We start from the raw sequence: 27,695 nt of genomic DNA on the forward strand, positions 1-27,695 counted from the left end.
TTCCACAGCAAATAAATAAATACTATTAATAATAAATACTTATGAAGAACATGAAGATTAGAAATATTATTAGAAAATAATAAAATTAAATTATTTTACTAAAGAATAATTTAAAATACCTCAACTGTATTTTACACAAAATCTTGATGCCAGTACACTTTGTGCTTTTTTCATTGTTATCACTAAATATAACCATGCACATTTTTATGTGATGTAAAATAATATTTTATGGAGCTGACAAAATTACATTCTAAATACATTTTGGATAAATGAGTGAGCTCTTATTTTGTCATTAAACTTAAAAACATCAGTAACAAAAATTAAAATAGATTACCACTTTTATACATCACATTCCAAATCATTTCAATTAAGGCAATGGTAAACTCACCACCCTAATCAAAAACACAGGAAAGCAGCTGGCCTTGTATATACATTTATAACTACAGTACTTGGTAAACCAAAAATGCCACTATCTTCTGAATTTACAGAAGAAATGAAATCTGAAGGTCACACTGGATATTCAGAAATTTTCACCAAAATAAAAAATGATTATCTTATAAATAAAATACATGGAAGAAAGGTTGTTTCAGAAAACAGAAGTAGAAGGAATAAACAAGGAAGATTTTTTTTTTTTTTTTTGTTTTTTTGTTATTTGGAGCATTAGCAACTAAGGCCATATTGCTCGGGGATATGCGGTGGTCATTCCCGACCTTTCCACATCCTCTGTATTTGGTGGTGACGGGCTCGAACCCCGGTCTAATCAAGAAGCGTGTGCTACCCACTGCTGCTCCTTCCCACCTGGCTACGGAGGCGCCAAACAAGGAAGAAAAGTATGTTCTGTGAGTTTGGAAAATAGTGGGGGAAATTAAAGGAGGCAGCAAAGGAAGCAAGCAAACCCTTAGCCATTATTATGAGCACATTTCTGGATTCGGGGGGGGGGGGGGGGGGGGGGGGGGGCTCGTACTGAAGATATGCAAAAAAAAAACACACACACACACACACACACACACACACACACACACACACACACACACACACACAGTCGAACTTCCCTATAACGAATTCGATAAATCCAGTGAAAAAATTCGTTATAGAGAAATTTCGTTATACAGAGAATATCTTTTTTATTAGAAATTGTTATCTAATTAGAAAATGAAAACGAATCTACATTTATTTTTAATGTATTTTATTTCAAAAACATACTTATTTAAATTACGTTTACACAATTTTCGCCGGTAAGTATCACACATTAAAAAAAATCTGTAATTTTCATTTCCACAGTACATTATCAGGAACATTTTCCCAAAACTGTAGACCCATACGAACCGTTTTAAAAGCGTTAGTCATTTCTTCGCGAGTTGGCTTTTCTACGGGTTGTTCTGATGCGTCTTCAGCGTCATCGTTAATTTCTTCGTGATCGTGGTCGCATCTAACACTGTTCGGCAGTATTTCATCTTCATTTGGATGTTCTGCTGTGATCTACATAAATATAACTATCCAGTGTTATTTCATTTTCGATGTTTCCAGATGATCCTAATAATGCCCAAAAGTTTTTCAGTTAGTTGTGAAAGGGGCAATTCATCTTGTTCGTCCAGTCGTTGTTCGACTTCTGTATTCAATGCAAATCCCGCTTTCAAAAAACAATTTTGAATAGTGTATTCAGTGACATCGTTTGTCCAAACTTTTGCCAGTTCAGAGATGCAATCTCTAAGGTTAATTGTAACCTCCAAGTTTCTATTTTCTGATAACGCACTGACAATCTTCATTATTATTCTCTTTTGATAATGAAATTTAAAATTTTTAATAATGCCTTGGTCCATTGGCTGGAGTTTTGACGTTACGTTTGGTGCTAAAAACAACTTCGCACTTTTAAGTTTGGCAGAAATACTGGCGGAATGTGCCGGACAGTTGTCAGTTATCAACACGATTTTCCTTTTTTCTTTTGTTATATGCTTGTCTAGTTTTAATATCCATTCTTCAAAAATATCACTTGTCAGCCATGCTTTTTTATTAAAAGGTGTAGTCAACTTCCAAAGATGTTGTGCCTCTAAAACATCTTGGGTTTTTTGATATTCTGATGACTAAAAGTCTTAATTTTTCACTTCCTGTCATATTTGCTCCAACTAGCACAGTGATTCTTTCTTTGCTTTGTTTTCCGCCAAAGCATTTATCATTCTTAAAAGCAAGTGTTCTATTCGGTAAGCATTTAAAGAATAAACCCATTTTGTCAGAATTAAAAACATCCTTCAGCTCATATTCTTCCAAAATCTTCTTTAAGGTATTGTTCCTCCAACTGTTGCAATCTTCTTCGCTTACATTAACACTTTCTCCACAAATAACCTTTTCCACAATTCTGTGGTGCTTCTTAAATTTATCTAGCCACCCAGTGCTCTCATTAAATTCTGTATGTCCAAGGGACTGTGCAAATTTCAGAGCTTGTTGCTTAATTATTAGGCCCGATATTGGGATATTCTTTTCACGTATCATTTGCACCCATTTTAGAACAGCTTTATCAACATCTTCGTATATACACATCTTAATTCGCTTCTTGTCTGCTCCCCCTTCAATTGCATTTAAAATTGATTCTTGATTTTTTTAAAATCGTAGATAAACTGCTTGCAGATATGCCATATTTCTCCGCAACATATTTTTTCTTAAAACTCTGGTCAATATCATAATCTTTGCTTTATCATTAATACTTAAACACTTTCTCTTCGACATTGTTTTCACAATTGTAAAAATTACTGGACTGCAGCTCTTGAAGATACATACACTGCAAACTTCGCTGCTCTGGCCATATAGTGAATTGTTAGTACAGGTACCGCCTACTCAATGACGTTCGCTTTCCAAGTCAACAGTATCACTCACTTTGAAGAAATATACGACTTTGTGAATTTCTTTTATTCTGCTTTCATTCATAATACACGAAAGAAATTTTATGATTAATGTATGCTGTATGTTACTTTTCAGAAAAAAAACAAAAAAAAAAAAAAAAAAACAAGAGCATATAGCCTATGTGATTGATGACGAACGAAATAAAAAAAAAAAAAAAATTCATGAAACCATCTACTGGGAGTCCAATTAGACAAGAACGGACATATCATATAATGATTGACATGAAGGTCACGTGGTACAGTTGAGGTGAGAAGCGAATGACACTCAGTAGGCGTTACTAAAAACCGATTATGGTAGCATTCTATGTATTGCCACCGTAGCATGCTAAAGGTTTACCGCAGCGAATTTCGTTTTCCCCTGAGCCAACATCAATTTACAAATCTACCCTATTTATTGTAAAGTTTACGATCACTTTTAAGAAAACCCATTTGGTTTAATAACTGTAACAAAAATGAAACAAAGACTCTCCTACGGGCCACAAGTGTTCACTAAAAGGATGATTATTTAATTCCAGATGCTAATGTGCAATTTCTGAAGGAAGGATGCAGTATATTTGAGCGGCTGTTTAGCAGTAAATGCTTAAAAATGTTCAAAAATGCTTTTACTAATTTTTTTAAAAATTCGTTATAGAGAGAGTAACACTTCGTTATATGGGGTTAATTTTACATGTAATTTCGTTTAAAGGTGCAATGTTTTGCGAAAAAATTCGTAATATAGAGAAATTCGTTAAATAGAAGTTCGTAATAGAGAAGTTCCACTGTATATATATTTTTTTTTTTTGAAACAGTTAGTAGCTATGTCTGCTCCCCACCAGAGGCACTGCAGTAGCATCAACAAAATGGTGGAGATCCGCGAATGTCCCCCCCCCCAATTCACAAAGGGGGATCAAAGGGTGACACGAGTAATTACAGACCTGTTAGTTTAACTCCTGTTCCGGGAAAAATAATGGAGTCATTGGTTAAAGAGCATCGCAGGATCATCTAGACAAGACTGCAGTTATAGCTCAGACACAGCATAGGTTTGTTAAGGTGAAGTCTTGTCTGACCAATTTGATCAGACACTACGATGTGATCACAAAGGAACTGGAAGCTAAAAATAGTTTTGATATCATATACTTGGATTTCAGGAAAGCTTTTGATACTGTTGCACATAAAAAGAATGCTGTGCAAACTGGAGCAGTATGGCATTAAAGGCAATTTGCAGCTAAGGATAGAGGGAAGGTTGAGTGGGAGAAGACAGAGTGGTAATCAATGGACACTGCTCTTCATGGACTGAATGTTATTAGTGGAGTCCCCCACGGTTCGGTATTGGACCCATTGTTTTGTATATTTATCAATTATATTGATGAAGGTATATCAGGTCTAATGTCTAAGCATGCAATACAAAGGTTGGCAGGGTTGTCAATGGTAGTAATGACAGTAAGCTACTGCAAGTGGATCTAGAAAAGTTGGGCAGATGGGCTGAGAGGTGCCAACTGAAGTTTAACATTGACATGCAAAGTACTGCATATTGATAGCAGTAACCTTAGAGTATCATACCAACTGTGTGGTGCTACACTGAAGGTAGTGGAGAATGAAGAAGACCTAGGGGGGTTACTTTGCAGCCAGATATGGAGTTTACTGAGCAGTGCAGACAGGCTGCAAGAGGAGCTCATGGGGTCTTGTCAATGATATACAAAAATTTTTCTAGCAGGGATAAGGAGATGATTATCCCCTTGTATAAGGCGATGATCAGGCCACACCTTGACTACTGCATACAGGTATGGAGGCCTCATTTTAGGAACGGATGTAGAGCTGCTGAAACGAGTACAGAGAAGGGCAACGAGATTGGTGAGAGGAACAAAAGATTGCTCTTACCAAGAAAGGATTAAACTTTATATTTGTTAATCTTTGCAGCATTTTGGATAGCTTTTAAGCAAAGTACTGCACAATTACAGCAAAGCCAGGTTACTTACCAATTGGACAAAAAAATAATCAAGTACCAGGTTACTTGATACTTAATGAATGTCAATTGAATTGACCTGTAGTTTATAAGGCAATTTTTGCTTCAAATGACCTGTAGAACACACTCTCCTGCAAGTTTGGCTAATAAGTCACAAAATAACTTGTATATGCTTTTGAAGTTTACTAAAGCATGTTCACATATACAGTAAACCCTCACTAATCCGGGATAATTGGGAGAAGAGGTCATCTGGATTAAGCGAGAATCCAGATTAGTGAAGCAATAGATAGCCCTAAAGGGGGAAAAAAAAAAAAAAAACTTAGAACACAAATAAATGAAAAATTTAATGATATAAGTAGTGCTGATTATAAATAAATAAAACAAAATCACTGTAGAGCCTTTATTTAAAAACTATAAAAAGACAATAGTTTTTTGACTTTTTAATTGTCTCACATCTCACACCAACACAATGTGATCTTTGCTTTGAATAGCACTTAAAATACAGCTTCTTCCAGCAACACTTCTTTCGGCCTTTTTAATGTTTCTCTATTTAATACACTGCTTTTATCACTACCCACATTGAATTTTAAAAGAAATGTTTTTATAGATTTTTTTTTGTTTTTTACTATCTGACACAGCCTGTTGACCAGCTTAATTGTAACCGGATTAGCGAGGGTTTACTGTATGTCTTTTTTTTTTTTTTTTTTTTTTTTATGACTGGAAAAGAAGCGGTTCTTCCACATCTCAAAGGCGTAAATGCGACAGAAAAACAATACTTCAAGGGTTACCAAATTCTTTCAGCAATTTTTTTTTTCCCAGGAACACCATTTTCAAGTTAATGACAGTTAAAGTAAAGTGTTTTCTTTTTATTTCACTTTTTAATTCTTTAGAACCCATAATTATATAAAATATGTTAACTTATGTACATATATATGTATAAAGAAATATGCAAATGAAGCGATATAAGCAATAGCATCCGTCCGACTCAGAGTCAACAACGATATTGAACAACACGCAAGACAATGTAATGTATGTTCCATCTTTCTCTGCGCAGTCAATCAGCAAGCTGTGAAAGTTACTAATCCACCTTCCTAAATCCCATGTGTCTTTCAAAGTACTCAACTGTGAACAGAATTTTGATATTTCGATCTGGATTAACTGTAACCAGATTAGTGAGGGTTTACTGTATATTCATATGCACCTACTGTCTTCATCATGTCTGTCTGTTTGTCTACATGTAATAGAGGGACTCAGTAGACAGATTTTCAAGAAATTTTATATTTGAGCATTTTAAAAATGTGTTGAGCGATACCAAATTTAATTAAAATAAGAACAACATAAATTCAGAAATTTTAATATATTAACTTTTTTCATTACAAGTTGCAAGATTTGTATGTAAAAACAAAATTCATGCATTAAATGTTAATTTTAATGCAGTACTGTTAGCTTTAGATGGTCCTTGCGTGCTTTGTGTGTACAGTAGACTCTCAATTTTCCGGGACAGATGGTAAAAATAAAATCCCGGATAATCAATTTCTCGGTTAATCAGGGTTATCAGGGTTAATCCCGGTTAACCAAAAATACCAAAAAATGTTCAGCAATGTACCTAAAAAATATGGCGATAGATAAACGAAAAAAAACTTAACACGCACTACTTGCATGTCCAATACAATGCTTGCATAGGTATAAAAACATACCTATAGGTAATGATGTATGCATGTGTCAGCCGCCAAAGGGAGTGCACAGTAATTTTCACAAGTTTTGTTTTAACTTAAAAAGTCTATTGATATGTTTAAAATGCTTTATTTTTAATATAAAATTTATATTTGAATTTTACAAAATATAGGAGAGATTAAGTAAAAATCAATTCACTAAAAAATATGCAAGTATAGAAGATTGCTTCCCCCCCCCCTTTGCAACTTTTTGACAAATGGCACTTAAAATATTTCTTAAAACCATTGGCCGGCCAGTGTGTCACTACTTAGTTTTTCACTTTGAATGGCAATTTGACGAATGCCATGCCTCTGTTTAAACCACGTCAAGCACCCAGAAGATGCATTAAAATCACCCTGTAATTTTAATTTGTCAAAAAAAATATTTTGCCTTGGCTGCACAAACTGTCCCAGAGACTGGAATGTCTTCTGCTCTTTGTTGACTAAACCACAATGCCATTGCCTTGTTGGGGTCCTCGTATGTAGACTGTTTCATTGTTTTCCTGACAGCCATGCCTTTAACAGCATCTGATGTGCCCTCACAAAATCTAATAGCTTCCCTTTATTTTTTATGATGTTGCGTATGATTTGGTCACTAACAGAGACGGACTGGCCGTAAGATTTACTGGGGAAACCCCAGTGGGCCAGAGACTGATGGAGGCAGGTGTGATTTTGGCCATGAACACTAGTATGAGGCAGCTACAAGTTTTCCCTGGTAAGAATTTTTGACCTAGTCCGCCTCTGGTCACCAACATTATAATGGTTCATTAAAGATTTAATGGATGCATCATTTTCAAACATTAGAATAATTTCAAGCTTTTGTTCACTTGAGAGCACAACTCTTTTGTTTTTACCCATCGTGTTTGGGATTTATAAACAAAAAAATATTTACTATATAAAAAAAAATCTGCACTCCTGACCAGAGACAAAATTTGTCTTTTTGCAGTGCAACAGAACACAACAATCCACACAACGCACTATAACAGACATAATTATTCTCTTTCTATTGTTTTTTTTGAGGGCACCGGTGTGAACACAGCAAAGGTTGTGGGATAATAGGTACATTCATCTCTCAAACAAGACTTATAATGCTCGCTTCTTGCCGCTTATTTACAACTTGCAAAACATCTGTTTATACCTATTCTATTTATTACTTGAATTTCATGATTTCCGGTGGATATATATATATTTTTTTTACTTTGGAGTCTAAGTGTCCAGGTTAATCCGATCCTGGCAAATTGAAACTCTGCTATATAGTTATGCAAGACTTGTGAACGTATCACATGTGAAGACATACATGTATACAGAGCGAAAAGAGATTAAAAAAAAAAAAAAAAGAATAATACAGGAGGAGAGTAATAAATATTGTAAAGTCGTAATTAAACTAAATGGCTAAGTTTAGGGAACATAAACCTATAGGCTTCTATTAAGTGTTGTATAATTATAATCTTTGTATTTAATTGGTAAGGGGATAACTATATTTACTTTTCACTTCTATAAATCACAGAAAATAAAAGAATTAAATTAATTTAAGAAAAAAAAAAAAAGCACCTGAAATGTAATGCACTGTGTACATTAACTGACTTGTTCTATGCAAGTGTGTTCAATTATATAATAAGACAACATTTAACAAACATGTTCAATACAGAGGCCACCAGCCAACCTGACAAGTAGTCAACCTAAAGCACAGAGACAGGACTTGTTAAGGGGAAACACCAATAGACAGCTGTCTCTTGCACACTAGTGAGTTCAGTTAAGGTATACAGGATGATCACAAATTTACTGATAATCAGTCAATTGGCCATATGAATAATATTAGAATAACCTGAATAAGTGTTTTGGCATCATTAAAGAACAAAGTCCTTGCGTTAGATATTAAAATTATATGCATTAAATAATTTACTTACATCAATAGACATTTTCAGAGCCTTCATATTTTCTCCCACATGCAAATTCAGAGTACTCAGCACTTCAGCAGGACCTGAACATTCCCTAATATCCTAAAAGGATGTGACACAATATAATATACAATGCTCAATAAAAAAAAAATAATAAAATAAATAAATTTTAAAAAAATTTGTAAATCAAAGAACTTCGGGATCACTTCAATATAATGACTTTCATATTCCAGACAGCATAACACTTATAAAATACAGAAAATTTTCAAAAAACAATCAACATACGTTTAACTAGCGACATGCTGCACAAATTAGAACAGTTACTGCTATGGATGTAATAACGGCTGAGTGGCAGGAGACAGAGCAGTTAATGGTTATTTATGTTCAGTGACTTAATTTTATTAGTGGGGTCCCCAAGGGTTCAGTGCTGTGGGCCATACTGTTCATAACTCTGTTTATAGCATGCCACAGTATAATGACAGTGTTGTATGAATTTTGTTGTGTGACAGTGAGTATACCTAATGGCAGTTCCCTGAGGAGCTGCTTAGATCTTATTTGGACTCCATGCTCTGGGTAATACATTCCTGATCAGAAACTATCTTTTTTAACTGGCTGTTTTGAATAATTATGGATAAACACAGCAGGGTTCCCACAGTTTGGCTGGAACCACCTAATACAAGGGAAAAAAAAAAAAAATTAAGCCATGTTCAGTTTAATGTCTATGTTTTGGCTACTTTCAAGTAAAGTGGGAGAGCACCAGCCGGCACCTGCAGTGCAGGTGTGCTTACAGTACAACATGCTCTGGTGACAGTGAGAAGTATATTCCTCTGTATTGATTCTAACTTATAACTGTTTCTTATTATGGCCAAGCAAGTGAACCATGCAATGACTCCACAGATTATAACAGGTAGGAACACTGCCCAGTATATGATTGCCAGAGTCTTTCTTTTGAGCTCCGTCTGCTCGACTGATCCTGGCAATCTTGCCTGCATAATTTCTCACTTTCTTCTCCAAATAAGCCAGATGGGAAAAAAAATTTTATTTTGAGTCAAAGACAACTCCAAGGTCTTTTAATTCTTTTACCATTTTGTCTACTGCCTACCATTTACCATTTTGTTATTGTTCACTGCCTACTCTTGGAAGTGGACAATAATATGGGGTTCACCAGGGGTCCCTCCACATTACTGTTAAATGCCAGAGGAACAGCACAACACAACCCAACACTACACTACACATCTAGCATCACAATGCATACTATGCAATTTGTGGGGAAGGTGGGCAGTGTCACTTGCCAATATACACAATGTCCTTTCTGTATACATTGTACTCCACATATCAAATTCTATATCCCTTATATCCGAGTAACACCATGTCTTTAATATCTCTGCAACATCTTCATTTGATGACTAATGGCATTTTCACTCTTTCTCAGATAATGTTCATAAAGGGAGAGATAAATTTAAACTTGAAAAGTGCATGCAAAAATTTTCTTTCACTAGAAATCATTGGAACGAACTTCTATTTGGCATCACAAAAGTGAATAGTTTGAACAAATATAAGGCTAATAAAAATTATCAGAGAATGGACAAATGCTGTGGGTAGGGTTTTTTTTTTTTTTTGATACTGTTAAGCATGTTTCCTTGCCTATTGTTATTTGTTATTTGGTTTTTTTAGGAGCATTAGCAACTAAGGCCATATTGCTCCGGGATATGCGGTGGTCATTCCCTGACCTTTTCGCATCCTCCGTATTTGGTGGTGATGGGCTCGAACCCCGGTCTAATCAAGAAGCGGTTGCTACGCACTACTGCTCCTTCCCACCTGGCTACGGAGGCGCCTATGTTTCCTTGCATCATCTGACCACTCTATATAATATATAGCATAACATACCGTACACTAATCTAATATTAAAAATAGCAATGGCTTCTTTAAGTAATTTATTGCTATTTTTATTATTAGATTAGCAAAGACGTAATAACCTTTTTTTTTTATCACATCAAAGCCACAAACACAAGAGGACCTATAATAATTAGTACCATTCACAGGTTGAAGGCTGAAAACATAATGAAACTTGTTAACATTACATGTACATTTTGGTAGTGTAATTTTTGAGAAATACTTGAAGGAGGGTTGTTCCAGAGAACAGATATAAAAGGGATAAAAGGGGAAGTTGGTTATGAGTTTGGAGCTGAATAGCGAATGCATGTTGATGACTTTTCGTATGTATTCATATTGGTTTGGAAGGAGTGGGAGAATTAAAGATGCCAATACAGAAAATATTGCCTATAGAAGTATCCATAGATTGGTTATTTGCTGTTTTATAGGGCATTGCCAACTAAGGCCATAATAGCAGTAGTAGAGCCATGTGATACAAGAAAGCAAGTATATGAGCTTATATACCATCAGCAAAAAAAAAAAAAAAATTCACACATCCATTCCCTCTAAAAGTTTGTCCAGTTCCTCCTTGAATTTCTTTAAGCTATCAACTTCCACAACAACTGAAGGAAGTTTGTTCCAGTAATTAACTACCCGCTGACTAAAGGGAAATTTCAACTCGTCTATTCTACAACTGTCTTTCCTCAATTTGAATTTATGCCCCCTCAGGTTCATAAGCTTCAGCATGCTCAACCCATTCAAGGCCTTACACACCTCAATCAGATCACCTTGCAGGTGCCTAGTCTCCAGCCACTGAAATTTGCAGAACTTAAACCTTTCTTGGTAAGAGGTTCCCTGCATTCCACACACCAATCTTGTTGCCCTTCTCTGTACATGCCTAAGCAACTCTACATCCTTCCTAAAATGCTAAAATGAGGCCACCAGACCTGTTTGCAGTACTCAAGGCATGGCCTGACCATTGCTTTATGCAAAGGGATAATCACCCCCTTTTCCCTACTAGTAAAATTCCTGTATTCTTTATCTTACCTTCCTTCGTGGATAAGGCGATCCGCCTGTTCCGATCTTGAAGAGGTCTGCCCATCTTTTCTTTGGTCTTCCTCTGTTTCTTTTTCCTTTTGCTCTATATGTATAAGCTAATTTAGGGAATCTATTATCTTCCATTCTTTCTACATGTTCTTTTCATATTTGTCTACATTCTATAATTTTTCCATTAATTGAGAAAATCTTTAATTCCTTTCTAATATTTACATTTGGAATTTTATCTAATTTTGTACATCCTTTAACATATCTTAAAAATTTCATTTCTGCAGCTTGTATTCTATTAATGTCTCTTTGTTTCGGTGTCCATGTTTCAGAAAATTCCTATATATCATTTAAGAAACATAATGAACTACTCAGGCAGCCTGTCTGCATTACTCAGAAAATTTCAAATCTACATCCTTCCTAAAATGAGGTCTCTAGACCTGTACACAGCACTCAAGGCATGGCCTGACCATTGCTTTATGCAAAGGGATAATCACCTCTTTTTCCCTACTAACAAAATTCCAGTATATCGACAAAACATGATGACCTGCTCTGGCAGCCTGTCTGGATTACTCAGAATATTTCATATCTGACTGCACAATTACTCCCAGGTCTTTTTCATTTTCTACCACCTTAAGTGTAGTACCAAACAGTTGGTACGTTTCTCTGGGGTTACTTCTACCCGCATGCAGTACTTTGCATTTGTCAATGCTAAACTTCAGTTGCCACTTCTCAGGACACTACTGACACTATGCTGCTGCAACAGGATCTGGAAAAGTTAAGCAGATGGGCTGAGAGGTGGCAAATGAAGTTTAACATTGACAAATGTAAAATACTACATATGGGAAACAGCAAACCCAGGGCAGCGTATCAACTCTGTGGTACTACACTGACAGTAGTAGAGAATGAAAAGGACCTGGGGGTAATTGTGCAGGCAGATATGAAGTTCTCTGAGCAGTTCAGACGGGCTGCAAGAGAATCTCATGGTGTCTTGTCAATGATATACAGGAATTTTTCCAGCAGGGATAAGGAGGTGATTATTCCCTTGTATAAGGCAATTGTCAGGCCACACCTTGAGTACAGTATACAGGTCTGGAGGCCTCATTTCAAGAAGGATGTAGAGCTGCTGGAACAAGTACAGAGAAGGGCAACAAGATTAGTGAATGGAACAAAGGCTTAAGTTCTGCAAATTACAGTGTCTGGAGACTAGGCACTGGTGAGGTGATCTGATAGAGGTGTATAAAGCCTTGAATGGTTTGAGCATGCTCAATGCCGATGGGATTCTTCCTCTTGCTCAGAATAATCACCTGAGAGGGCATAAATTCAGATTGAAGAAAGACAGATGTAGGATAGATGTGCGGAAATTTGCCTATTTAGCCAGCGGGTTGGTTGGTGGAACAGACTTCCATCCCTTGTGGAAGTTGATAGCCTAAATAAATTTAAGGCTCAGCTGGACAGGTATTTCGAACGAACGGAGGGGTGAAGTGGAAGTGTTTTTTTTTTTTTTTTTTGGCTGATGCTGCATAAGCTTGCTTTCTTGCTTCATATGCCTCTACTAATGCTAATACTAATACTCAACTTTTCAGTATCCTATTGCAGCAGCATACTCATTAACAACCCTGCCAACCTCAGTATCATCTGCATACTTGGATATTAAGCCTGATATACTATCATCAATATCACTGATAAATATACAAAACAACAGTGTGCCCAACACTGAACCCTGGGGGACTCCACTAATAACATTAGTCCATGAAGAGAAGCGTCCATTGATTATCACTCTGTTGTCTCCCACTAACCCACCCTTTTATCCATTGTAGCAACTTGCCCTAAATACCATACTGCTCTAATTTGTACAGTAGTCTCCTATGGACATCAATATCAATAGCTTTCCCGATATCAAAATTATTTTTTTGCATTCAGTTCCTTTGTAACCACATCATAGTATCCAATCAAATTAGTCAGTAGTATCCAATCAAGACTCCCTTAACAAACTCATGCTGTGTCTGAATTATTACTGCAGTCTTCTCTAGATGATATCCTGCAATGCTACTTTAAACAGCAACTTCATTATTTTCCCAAGAATAGAAGTTAAACTAACAGGTCTGTAATTGCTCGTGTCACCTTTTGATCCCCCTTGGTGAATTGGGGATACATTTGTATCCCCAATGGGAAAAATGCAAAGTTTTTTTTTTTTTTTTTTGGTTGATGCTGTATAGGCTTGCTTTCTTACATCATATGGCTCAACTAATGCTATGGGCAGCGTCCACTGATTATCACTCTGTCGTCTCCCACTAAACCACACTTTTATCCATTATATCCTTTTACCCTTTTATCCACTTAAAGATATCACTACCATCAAGGGTAAAGGGAAGGGTTTTTGCTTTCATAAAGGTGACTACAGTGGTCTCAGACAGTTTTTAATTTCTATACAGTGGGATCAACTGATGATGTTACCAACAGTGAATTCTAAATGGGAAACCTTCAGGGACTTAATCTTGGAGGCTTCTAGGTTTTTATACCAACTGAGAAATACTGTTCAAGGTTTAGTCCTAAATGGATGTTGGATGAATTAATGAGGCGCATGGCAGAAAAGAAAAAATGCATGGGCTACATATAAATTATCAGGCAACACAGAAGCTTACAGCAGATCAGCAGATATTAACTAGTCTATAATCAAGTCACAAAGGAGGTTAGGCAGATGAAGGCAGATTATGAGAAATCTTTGGCAAAGGATGCAAAGAAAAACAGCAAAGAGTTCTTTACTTATGTAAACTCTAGAAGGATGGGGATGAATCAGATTGGTCCACATGATATCGATGGTTCAACTATTGATGATCCTGTTGAGGTAGCTAACAAACTAAATTAGCATTTTGCATCTACATTCACACATGATAACTTATCCAGGGAGGGAAATGCTAGAAGTTTATCAAACTCTAACAGGGAGATAAGTGATTTTATAATAACCGAGAGCAAAGTGGAGGAGAAATTGTTGAAGTTAAACATAAAAAAGGTACCGGGGCAGATGGAATCTATCCAGTTATAATGAAGGAGGCAGCATTAATTTTGAGATATAATTATGAGAGCATCCTTAGAGTCAATTCACAAAGGATGACACAAATAATTATACATCTGTTAGTTTAACTTCTGTTCAGGGGAAAATAATGGAGTTACTGGTTAAGGATGTGATACAAGATCACTTAGACAAGACAGCAGTAATAGCTCAGACACAGCATGGGTTTGTTAAGGGGCAGTCTTGTCTGACCAATTTGATTGGATGCTACGATGTGGTCACAAAAGACATGGATGTAAAAAATAATTTTGATATCATATAGTTTGATTTCAGGAAAGCTTTTGACACTGTTGCACATGGAAGACTGCTATACAAATTGGAGCGGTATGGCATTAAGGGCAAGTTACTGCAATAGATAAAGGGATGGTTGAGTTGTAATAAATGGACACTGCTCTATGTGGACTAATGTTATTAGCAGAGTCATCCAGGGTTCGGTGTTGGGCCCACTGTTGTTTTGTGTATTTAACAATGATATCGATGAAGGTCTATCAGGCTTAATGTCCAAGTTTGTAGATGATACAAAGGTTGGCAGGGTTGTTAATGACAGTAAAGACAGTATGCTACTGCAACAGGATATAGAACAGTTAGGCAGATGGGCTGAGAAGTGGCAACTGAAGTTTAACATTGACAAATGCAAAAACTGCATATGTATAGCAGTAACCCAACAGTAACAGTTCACTGTAAAGGCCACAGATTTAAAAGTGTATGGATTTTGTAAGTGTAGTGTTGTGTATCGTTGTTCTTCTGGCCATTTAGCCGCTAGATCCCTGCTGGGGCCCAATATTGTCCACGTATGCCTCGTGGAGGCAGACTAGGTACCCAGTAATTTTAAATTTTCACTCTGGCAGGTCCTGCCACCTAATTTCCTGAGATTTCAGTGGATAGGACCTAAAAAAATAATAATAAAAAAAAATAATAATAATAAATAAATAAAAAATTTAAAAAAAAAATAAATAAATAAAATAAAAAAGGGGGGTGTCAAAAACACTGGAAAAGTACGGCCGAAAGAGGTTTATATTAATGCAGTTTAATTTTGGACGTTTTTGAATTTTGACATTGTGTGGGGATCTATGCTGACAGTTTAGGCAGAGTGGGGAGGGGAGGCTGAAGACTGGGGGGGAAAGACAGAGGTATGGGGACAATAGAGAAGGCGACCCCAAAAAAGTCAGTGGGGCAGGCCCAGGCCCCACCAGGAGAAGAAGGGGGAGGCAGGGGAGGGGAGGAGACAGAAACCCGTATCCCCCCCCCAGCCTAGGAAGGGGATTTATTCGAACTAGGTTAGGCACCTAGTTCGAATCACCAAATGGCACTTGATGGGGTTTGAGTTTGTCAGTTTCCTTATCTTCTGCTGTGCGTTAATGGAACTTCTCTCTCAATCAAGGATCCTGTCAGTGATTCAAAGCTGCATCATGAGTTGTGGGTGGTACTGTACAGTTTTCAAGTTTGTATCCATGGAAGCGGCCTACGTCAGGTGAACAATTCTTGAGCAAAGTGCGTGAAGGCAATGTAGTCTTTGGCGTTATCAAGGACGTGCTGTTCCTGGTCTTTTGGAAGATAGTGGATTTTGGTGAAGAGAGTACATCTTAAGTCCTCATAGAGCTCGCAGTCATAGATTAAGTAGCTCGGGGGGGGGGGGGGGTCATCAGTAATGCCTAGTGCTTGTAATTTCCCTTTGATGGGCCCATGCCCAGTTAAGAAGAACGTGGCATGGAGGCCGGGGGAGAACCATTTCGGCATTTCCAGATCAACCCTAGAAGTGTCGGGAATGAACTTTCTCGTAATCTCTTCTTTAGAGGAGTTGGTCCACTTGGAATGCCAGATTTGTTGTAGGTAGTGGGCTAGGCATTTTTTCTCTGCTTTAGCTGTGTTAGCTGGGTCTGTTGTGTAACCATGACTGATACTGCTTTGCCCTTGGAGAGGTGATATAGCAACCCACATCTGACGACCTCAAGGTCCAGGGGTAGCACACCGGCCAGCACCTGAATGGTGTGGGTGCTGACAGTGCACACTGCCCTGGTGATGGTCAGTAGTATTGCTCGTTGTATTGTTTCAAGCTTTCTGTAATTGACTGCTGTTATGGCCTTCGTGTACCAGATTACTGCTGCGTATGTGATTATTGGTATGAAAATGGCTCTGTAGTATATGGAAAGAGTTTGTTTCTTCAATCCCCAGTCACGCGAAGATACTCTGTTTATTAGTGAGGTGTAATTACAGATCTTTTTACGTTGATACATTAGTTGAGGGGTAAAGGTTCTTGTTCAGGATTATGCCTAGATACTTCATTTCGGTGGCAAGCTTGACAGTTCTGCCCTGTATTTTTATTTGTGGAGGTCTCCGGATATCCAGCGTTCCTTTAAGAAGTATGGAGCAGGTTTTGTCCGGTGAGATCTGGAGGTTGTGCTCATTAACCCAGTTCTGTAGGGTAGCAAGTGCTCTGTTTCCTATATCTTCCAGATGTGCTCTGTTATCGGCTTCCAGGGTAAGGACCAAGTCATCTGCATATGACTGAGTATTGACGTTTGCTAGGTTGGTAGAGAGGAATTCATCTGGAATGGTGTTCCAGAAGAGGGGCCCCAGCACTGACCCCTGTAGATTGGTCGAGTGATCTGGTTGTATGGTGCTCTGGCAGTTATGCTACAGTTCGAGAGATAGCTGTGGATGCAAAGATATAGGTTTTGGGGCAGGTTTGTGGCTCGAAGTCTACCCAGAACGCTTGGCCACCAGAGTGAGTCAAACGCCCCAGCGAAATCAACTGAGATTGCAAGGAAATATTTCTTAGTAGAGCTTTTGGCGGTTGTGACGATGTTATCCAGGGTGTCCACAGCTGACCATCCCTTCCTGAAGCCATACTGGTTTTGTGACTGGAGATTGGCATTGACATAATGAGTTGTTATTCTGCTATGTAGGAGATGCTCAAAAGGTTTGCTAAGGTAGGAGTCTGGTCTATCTGGCAACTCGTTTGGATGTTTTAGGATAAAGCGTACACTTGTTACTTTCCTACTTGGGAAATATCCTACTTGGAGACAGTGGTTGAAGAGGTCCAAGATAGAGTGTGGGATATATTCAATTAGTTTCTTAACAATTTCTGGCTCGAGTTTGTCCAGACCAGGTGACTTACATGTCCTAATTCTTGCTGCTGCTAAGTTAAGTTCCTCCAAAGTAATTGGTGGATCTGTTGTTTCCGTGCTGTCATCATCATCATCAGCCATTTTCAATCCACTGCAGGATGAAGGCCTCTCCAGCAACTTTTCAGTTCCTTCTGTTTTGAGCACTGGCCATCCATTTACTACCCACAAACTCATCAATTTCATCTATCCATCTCCGCCTTTGCCTTCCAAGTTTTCTTTTAGCTCCTCTTGGGTACCATTCTGTTATTTTCTTAGTCCATCTGTCATCATGTCTTCGAGCTATGTGTCCTGCCCAAGACCATTTTAGTTCTTTAGTTTTGATAAGAATATCCTTTACTTAAGTTTGCTGCCTAATCCATGTGTTTCTCTTCTTATCAAACAGTCTGATTCCCAATATAATTCGTTCCATTCTTCGCTGTGTAGTTTGCAGCTTCTCTTCCATTCTTTTGTTGAGTGCCCAAGTTTCACTTCCATGGTGGGGAGTATACATTGATTCATTATTTTACATTTCAGACAAACTGGGATATTGCTCTTCAGTATGTGACTATATTTCCTGAGTGCTATCCATACAAAATTTATTCTTCTTTGGACTTCCAGCCATTTATCATTATTACAGCTAATAACTTGTCCCAGATAAGTATATGACTCCACCTTTTCAATTACTGCTCCTTCAATCATTATTTCCCTTTCTGTGGCATACTTGTTCATCATTACTTTTGTTTTACCCTTATTCATCTTTAGTCCAAAATAGTTACTAACTGTGCATAACTGATTAAGATTTTCCTCTAATTCTTTGGGATCATGGCTTATGACCACAATGTCATCTGCAAATCGTAAATGGTTTAGGTACTCTCCATTCACAATGACTCCTTTCTGCGACCAGTCTAATCTTCTGAAAGCTTCCTCAAGGGCAGCAGTAAACAGCTTCGGAGATATTGTGTCTCCTTGTCGAACTCCTTTCTCGATTTTAAATTTCCTACTGTCTTTGTCTAGTCTAATAAAGGAGATGGCACTCTCATATGTTTTCTTCAAAATCATAATATGTGGGGTATCTATGCCTTGTCTTTCCAGTGCCCGAAACATTGCCTTATGCTGTATGGAGTCAAATGCCTTTTCATAATCCACAAATGCCAGGCATAATGGTGTTTTATATTCATTTGCTTTCTCCATTAGCTGTGATATTATGTGTAGGTGATCCATAGTTGAGAATCCTGTCCTAAAGCCAGCTTGCTCTTTCGGTTGATTCTCATCAAGTATTCTTTCTAATCTGTTAGTAATGACCCTTGTGAACAACTTGTAGATGTGGGATAACAAGCTAATTGGTCCATAATTTCCAATTTCTGATTTATCTCCTTTCTTATGCAGCAAAACTATGATTGCATTATTCCACTGCTTAGGCATCACACCTTTTCTAATGCACTTTGTGAAGAGCCTTGCCAGTTTTTGTGTTATGTCTCTTCCTCCCAATTTTAACAACTCTACAGTAACTTCATCTTCCCCCGGGGCTTTCTGATTCTTCATTTTCTTCAATGCATGTTCTACCTCATCAGGAAGAATATCGGGTATGTTGTATGTGTTGCTAATTTGCAATCCATCTTCCCCAATGCTGGCATCATTCCCTCGCTCCTTGTATAATTCTCTATAGTAGTCTTCTGCTATTTGAATTATGCCTTCTCTGCTGTTTATAAGTACACCATCGCTATTCTTCAGTTTCAGTATCATTTGTCTTTCTGTATTACTGCTCATGGCTGCTGATTTAAATCCTTTGTTTTCCCTTAATGCTTGTTCTACTTTTCTTGTGTTAAATCTTCTTATGTCCTCTCTGAGTCTCTTTCTAATGGCTTTGCATAACTCAGTATACTCAATTTTCTCACTGTCAGTGTTTACCTTGCTCTTCATTTTTCGCCTTTGGTTCATCATAACAAGTGTTTCTTGACTAATTTTTTCTTCTTTGGATTTATTTTTTCCTATAGGTTTCTTGGGCTAACAGCAATGACCTCAAATTCTACATCACTCATGCTGGATGCGGATAATTGGGTCTGGTCAGATTATAGAGATGTTAGATATTCCACTAGATAAAGCAGGTCAAAAGCTGAGGAATGACATCCGTCATAAGTCCGAAGCACTATTAGGCGTCAATCTGAAAAATCTGCACTGTTTTGGGCTATCCCTGTTGGTCACGTGTGCTTCTGAGGAGCCCAATTGAAGATATTCAGCTTGAGCAGCGAGACAAAACTCATACAGTGTAGCGGTACGTCAGAAGTGACAAAACGAGTTGGGACGTGGGTGTGACTAATTATGAAATTGCTAGAGGGCTACATGACTTTACCCAAAGCAGGAACAATGCCAAGGTCACAAATCAGTCATATGACAAAGAAAGCACTCCAAGTCAAATATAAATCAGCGTTATTGTTTGGAGCTACGCTAAACAAAGGCTCAGAGAGAAACGTTACACATTATCAAAACATACATGTAAATAAATAGTACTTATCTTTATGAAGATTTCATAAAATCCATCCAGGCTGTAGCTAATTAATAAGGAACATAGTGGTACATAAATTTTACAAATATATAATTTAAAAACACTTAAAAATTACTATAAAGCTGGAGCTAAATTACAGACATCTAACACCTAGGCCACCTCAGGCTTCTGGGGAAGGAGGTGGAGAATGAAAAAGATATGAAGTTCTCTGAGCGGTGCAGATGGGCTGCCAGAGTTTTGTCATGGAGGTCATGGAGTTTTGTCAATGATATATAGCAGGGATGGCCAACAAGTCGATCGCGGCTTTAATTTCGGTCGATCACGACGAATTTTAAATATATATAAAAACAGATTAGTCAAAATCTAAATATTATTATTATTAGGCACCCCACTATATACGTTTATTACAAATCCGCTGAACCACATGACTACTCTTGTTGCTGCGTAGCCCTAGGCTTTGAAAGTGAAAATGCACGCAGTTACATTGTGGAGAGTATAGTGTATGTGTCGAATTGTTATTTGGCTTACTTAATATTAATAACTGGACAGTACTTATACATTAATTTAATAACCTTTGATTTAAAATTAATACTACGAAAAAGAGCGAAACGTATCATTTTCATCAACAGTGGGAACTAGAATACTTTTTTGTGATAATAAAAGAAAAATGTTTGAATTGCAATGCTTCCGTGGCTATACCCAAAAAAGGAAATTTAGAAAGGCACTTCAACACGCTGATTAATAGTATTTCTGCATGTAAATATCAATTTTTGGCAATGGCTAAGGGCTCAAAGAAAAAAAAAAAAAAAAAATCCGATCATTTTGCAATTATGCAAAAGATCATTTGCAAAAATGTCCTGTTTTTGAATTTAATAGTGAGAAATGTTTCTGAAATTGAGAAAGTTGTGGATGATTTTTAAACCAGATTCAGTGATTTTAAAACAATTGAAGACATGGTTCAATATATTTCTTATCCATTTAATGTCCACTTAGATACGAAACAAATTGCGGAAAAAATAGCTGAGATTTTTCAAACAGAGAAAATATTACTTGAAAATGAAATTGTTACATTGCGAAACGATATCTTCCTAAAAGCCAGATCATCAGAAAACAACATTTGGAAACATGTTTGCCGACAGAAGTACCGAAATGTAAAAAAATGCAGTGAACTTTTAAATTGCTCTTTTGGTTCCACATGTCTATGTGAATCGGCCTTTTTGTATTTGAAAAAAACAAACACGAAGAATACAGAAGATTCTTTACGGTTGGCATATCCCCAATTTTGAAAGCTTGGCAGATGACACGAAGACACAAACTTTGCATAAATTAAAATTTTAAATATGTATGAATTTAAAATAAGAATTTTGAATTGTATTTAATTTTAAAATTTATAAGCAACAATTTTCAATATGTGTTGATTAACTTTTTTAAGCATGCGCAATGAAATTCTTGAGATGGTAGATTGCGGCACGTTTTGAAGAAAAAAAGTAGATCGCATCATAAATTAAGTTGGCCGCCCCTGATATATAGGAATTTTCCTAGCAGAGACAAGGAGGTATATCCCGTTATACAAGGCAGTGGTCAGGCCACACCTTGAGTACTGTATATAGGTCTGGAGGCCTCATTTTAGGAAGGATGTAGAGTTGCTAGAACCAATATAGAGAAGGGCAACAAGATTGATGAGAGGAACAAAGTGGGTGTGCACTTATGAAGAAAGGCTTAAGTTCTGCAAGTTGCAGCATCTGGAGACTAGGCACCTGCAAGGTGATCTGATCAAGGTGTATAAGGCCTTGAATGGTTTGAGAAGGCTCAATTCTGATGGGATACTTCCACTTGCTCAGATTAAGAACCTGAGGGGGCATAGATTCAAATTGAGGAAAGACAGTTGTAGAATAGATGTGCAGAAGTTTGCTTTTAGCCAGCAGGTAGTTGATTGCTGGTACAGACTTCCATCTGTTGTTATGGAAGTTGATAGCTTAATTAAATTTAAGGCTGAACTAGACAAACATTTGGAGTGGACGGATGGGTAAAATGGGAAGGCTTTTTTTTTTTTTAGCTGATGCTGTGTAAGCTTGCTTTCTTGCATTATAGGCCTCAACTAATGCTAAGGGCAGCATCCATTGATTATCACTCTCTGTCATCCCCCAACTAAACCACTCTTTTATTCATTATAGCAATTTGCCCTAAATACCATACTGCTCCAATTTGTACAGTAGTCTTCTATGCACAACAGTATCAAAAGCTTTCCTGATATCAAAATTATTTTTTTTGCATCCAATTCCTTTGTAACCACATCATAGTATCCAATCAAATTAGTCAGACAAGACTTTCCCTTAACAAACTCATGCTGCTTCTGAATTATTACTGCAGTCTTGTCTAGATGATATCCTGCAATGCTACTTTAAACAGCGACTTCATTATTTTCCCCAGAACTGAAGTTAAACTAACAGGTCTGTAATTAATTATGTCACCTTTTGATCCACCTTGGTGAATTGGGGATACATTTTCACATCTCCAGTCTGTGGGAACTTCTCCTGACTAAAAGGATGCTCTCATAATTATGGTTAATGGTTTACTTACCTCCTTTGACACCTCTTTTACTATAACTGGATAGATCACATACCAGGTACCTTTGATCTGTTTAACTTCAACAATTTCTTCTCTGCTTTGCTCTCAAGTTATTACAAAATTATTAAGGTCCCTGTTAGAGTTTAATAAGTTTCTGTCCTTCACTTCCCTAAATTCCTCATGTGTGAATGTAGATGCAGAATACTCATTAAGTTTGTCAGCTATCTGAGCAGGATCATCAACAGTCGAACCACTGATATCAAGTAGACCAATCTGACTCATTCCCCTTCCTTCTACAGTTCATATAAGTAAAGAAGTCCTTGCTGGATTTCTTAGCATCGTTTGCGAAAGATTTCTCTTAATCTGCCTTCACTTGCCTAATCACCTTTGTGACTTGATTACAGACAAGCTTTATATTTTATTACAGGCTAGTTTTTATTGTTACTTGATAATTCATATGCATCCTATGCATTTTTCTTATCTGCCATGAGTCTCATTAGTTAATCTGACATTGGAGTATAGTAAATAAATTTGATGAATTTGAAGTGCTGGTCAAGACATCAAAAGCAGATATTGTTGGGATCTCGGAGACATGGTTTCACACGGATATAAGCAGTACAGAACTCGAATTTGTGGAGTACAATGTGTATAGAAAGGATAGACAGGACAGGAAATGAGGAGGGTTATGCTGTTAGTTAAGAAACACAAAATCTAAGGAAGTGCATCCAATTGACATTGGTGGACGAGGCAATGCTGAGTCAGTGTGGTGTGACATAAGCACTAGAAAAGAGAAAATGAGAGTGTGTTATAGGCTTAATAAATCTGATGAGTATAATGAGCAATTGTGCAGAGAAATAGAGTGGGCCAGTAAATCAGTATATCTTATAATGGGGGATTTTAACTTCCAGATATTGGCTGGAACTTGTGGATTAGTCACTCGCACATTAGCAAGACTTTTGTAGATTTATGGATGATTGTTTTTGACAGCAACATGTTTGAGAGCATTCGCATTAGTAGAGGCATTTGATGCAAGAAAGCAAGCTTATGCAGCATCAGCCAAAAAAAAAAAAAAATAAATAAAAAAAATAAAAAATAACCACTTCCAATTCACCCCTCTGTTCATTCGAAGTACCTGTCCAGCTGAGCTTTAAACTTATTTAGGCTATCAACTTCCACGACAAGGGATGGAAGTCTATTCCACCAACCAACCACCCGCTGGCTAAAGGCAATTTCACTCTATTTCACTCTATTTCCTCACGTCTATCCTACATCTGTCTTTTCTCAATTTGAATTTATGCCCTCTCAGGTGATTATTCTGAACAAAAGGAACAATGCCATCAGCATTGAGCATGCTCAAACCATTCAAGGCTTTATACACCTCTATCAGATCACCTCGCCGATGCCTAGTCTCCAGACACTGTCATTTGCAAAACTTAAGCCTTTCTTCGTAAGAGCACCCCTTTGTTCCATTCACTCATCTTGTTGCCCTTCTCTGTACTCGTTCCAGCATCTCTACATCCTTCTTGAAATGAGGCCACCAGACCTGTATACAGTACTCTAGGTGTCGTCTGACCATTGCCTTATACAAGGGAATAATCACCTCCTTATCCCTGCTAGAAAAATTCCTATATATCATCGACAATACACCATGAGCTACTCTTGCAGCCAGTCTGCACTGCTCAGAAAACTTCATATCTGCCTGCACAACCAACCCCAGGTCCCTTTCATTCTCTACCACTGTCAGTGTAGTACTACAGAGTTGATACGTTGCTCTGGGGTTGCTGTTTCCCATATGTAGTACTTTACATTTGTCAATGTTAAACTCCATTTGCCACCTCTCGGCCCATCTGCTCAACCTTTCCAGATCCTGTTGCAGCAGCATAGCGTCAGTAGTGTCCTTGACAACCCTGCCAACCTTCGTATCGTCTGCAAACTTGGACATTAAGCTTGATATATAATCATCAATATCATTTATAAATACAGAAAAGAATAATGGACACAATTGTGAACCCTGAGGGACTCCACTAATAACATTAGTCCACGATGAGCAGTGTCCATTGATTACCACTCTCTGTGTTTTCCCCCTCAACCACCCCTTTATCCATAGCAGCAATTTGCCTCCAATGCCACACTGCTCCAATTTGTGCAGCAGTCTTCCATGTGCAACAGTATCAAAAGCCTTTCTAAGATCCAAGTATATAATATCAAAGTTATTCCCTGCATCCAGTTCTTTTGTGACTGTATCATAGTATCCAATCAAATTGGACGGGCAAGACTTCCCCTTAACAAAACCATGCTGTGTCTCAGCTATAACTGAAGTCTTGTCTAGATGATCCTGCAGTGCTTCTTTAACCAGTGCCTCCATTAATTTTCCAGGAACAGAAGATAAAATTCAAGTATATGATATCAAAATTATTCTTTGCATTCAGTTCCTTTGTGACCACATCATTGTATTCAATCAAATTTGTCAGACAAGACTTTCCCTTTAACAAACCCATGCTGTGCCAGAATTATTGCTGCAGTCTTGTCTAGATGATCCTGCAATGCATCTTTAACCAGTGACTCCATTATTTTACCTGGAACAAAAGTTAAACTAACTGTACTGTAATTACTTGTGTCACCCTTCAATCTCCCTTTGTGAATTAGGAATACGTTTGCACATCTGCAGTCTGCGGGGAATTCGCCTAAGTCCAAGGATAATCTCATAATTATAGCTAAGGGTTTGTTTACTTGCTTTTCCCGCCTCCTTTAATATAACTGCATAGATCCCATCCACCCCAGGTGCCTTTCTTATGTTTAACTTCAACAATTTCTCCTCCACTTTGCTCTCAGTTATTACAAAATCATTAAGCACCCTATTAAAATTTGATAAACTTCTGGCATTTTCCTTCCTTAATAATTCCCCATGTGTAAATGTAGATGCAAAATACTCATTCAATTTGTTTGGTATCTGAGTGGGATCATCAACAGTCTAACCACTGATATCAAGTGGATCAATCTGATGTCTCCCCTTCCTTTTAGAGTTTATGTAAAGAAATCCTTGCTGCCTAATCTCCTTTGTGACTTGATTACAGACTAGCTTATATTATATCTGCCATAGTCTTTTTGGTCAGCTGATAATTTATCTGCATCTCATGCATTTTTCTTCTCTTTCACGAGTCTCATTAGTTCATTTGACAACTGTTTAGGTCTAAACCTTGAACAATTTCTTAATAGATATGAAAAGTCAAGAGCTTCCACGATTAATTCCTTGAATGCTTCCCACTTAGAATTTACTGTTGGTAATGTCGTCAGTTGATCCCACTGTACAGAATTTAAAAACCGTCTGAGACCACTGTAGTCACCTTTACAGAAGCAAAAACCCTTTCCTTTACCTCTGATGGTAATTATACCTTTAAGTCAATCCCACATCAGTACACTGTAATCACTGCCACCTAGTAGTTCCTTTATCTGCAAATTCTTAATACATGAATGATCACTGCTGATAACCAGATCAAGAGTATTACCCTCTCTGGTTGCCTCTTGAACATGCTGTACAAAGATACAAAATAATACAGTAAACAATTTAAAAAAATAGCAAAATTTGTAATTAAGAAAAAAATGACTATTTAAAATTTGAAATCAGGGCTGGAAATTGGGATGGGGAGAGGTTTAAGTCCCCCAATTTTGAGCAAACTGAGTAAATTATACAATATTATTCTGGTTGATATGTTTACTTTACTGAATTTCTAAAACTCAAGAAAAACAAATAAAATTGAACCCAAAACCTGTTGATGGGCTCTTTTTGCACAGCAATGTACCAAAAATCTGTAAAATAAATAAATAAAATAATTATATTATATAATTTTTCCAATGTTTTTTTTTTTTTTTGTATTAGTACAGAACAAAATATTATTATTGGTAGATTTATTTTAATTTTAAGCTAACTACTGCATTATTATCAACGCACAGAAAATTTAACACAGATTTTTATTAATACGTCATTGTTTATTTATTTTATTATTACTTTTTATTTATTATTATTTTTTTTTCTTCACCATTTGCTGGTACAAACGACACGGCCGGGTTCGCTTCGTTACTATGGTGCGGGTTCGATACAGTGGATAGTCGCAGGACTCTCGCTCAACTACTTCTTACCCCCCTATCCTGGGCCCTACTCTCTTTCCATTTAATCTATCTCCTCTCAATTCATCTATCATTATTTTCTTCGATCTTCATGTGGGCTTACCCTTAATTTATAGAAACAGTGAATAAAAATGGCATGACATTATTCAGAATGCAAGGATTAAAATTATAATACCGTTATGGGTTAAATCACCCACTTATTCAAGTCCGTTAATTAGTTAAACCCAGGCGTGAAGAGCATTATAAACAATGCAACTTACGTGCCTATATTACATTTAATGGGAAATAAAGCTGAATATAAATGTTTATTCATGACTGAATTCAGGAATTGATGGCGGTGCTGAAAGCTAAACGACGACTTTCACAACAGGGAACCGTCACTAAAAGCACTTGAAATTCAGTAGGAATAAAATTTGAATTATTTCTCTCACCTGTATATAAGCTTTCACATGCAAATCATATTTAACAATTTCTTGTTGGAGTATTTTATGTGCAGTTCGGGTGCTTATCGTTCTTCTAGGGCTAGCATTCATTTTAAATCATATACTTCAAATGATCTAAAGTTACATATATTTGTACACTACACTGCACATACGTCACCAACAAATGCATATAACAAACTCTGTACTATTAATATCCCAAATCTTTTCCAATTATCTCATTCAAATTTGGAAACTTCAAGATGACAAGTTATACAGATGTCACCAACATCCATCAACCCTACCCAAACAACCCGCTTAACAACACGACTAGTGACGTAAACAGGAAATAGGTTTGTGAATTATTTTTTCCCAAATTAATATTAAAGGAGGCAGCAGAGGAAGTAAGCAAACCCTTAGCCATAATTATGAGAGCTTCCTTGGACACAGGGGAGAGGTACCCACAGATTGGAGTTGTGCAAATGTGACCCCAATTCACAAAGGAGGATCAAAGGCTGACACAAGTAATTATAGACCT

General features: G+C 37.2%; 1 protein-coding gene across 1 annotated transcript in view; it reads right to left on the reverse strand.

Moving 5' to 3' along the window:
- Nucleotides 1–27,444, reverse strand: part of Sec20 (vesicle transport protein Sec20) — an 89,887-nt gene extending 62,443 nt beyond the window's left edge. Inside the window, exons 1-2 of the mRNA XM_090372432.1 lie at nucleotides 27,170–27,444; nucleotides 8,456–8,548 (exon numbers count right to left, since the gene is read on the reverse strand). Coding sequence (XP_090228558.1) covers nucleotides 8,456–8,548; nucleotides 27,170–27,271 — 195 coding nt within the window. The 5' untranslated portion in view covers nucleotides 27,272–27,444. The remainder of the gene's footprint in view (nucleotides 1–8,455; nucleotides 8,549–27,169) is intronic.
- Between the last annotated feature and the right edge of the window lie 251 nt (nucleotides 27,445–27,695).

This window comes from Mastigoproctus giganteus, chromosome 4 (assembly GCF_048544385.1).
Source record: "Mastigoproctus giganteus isolate SK-2022 chromosome 4, ASM4854438v1, whole genome shotgun sequence".
NCBI lineage: Eukaryota > Metazoa > Arthropoda > Arachnida > Uropygi > Thelyphonidae > Mastigoproctus > Mastigoproctus giganteus.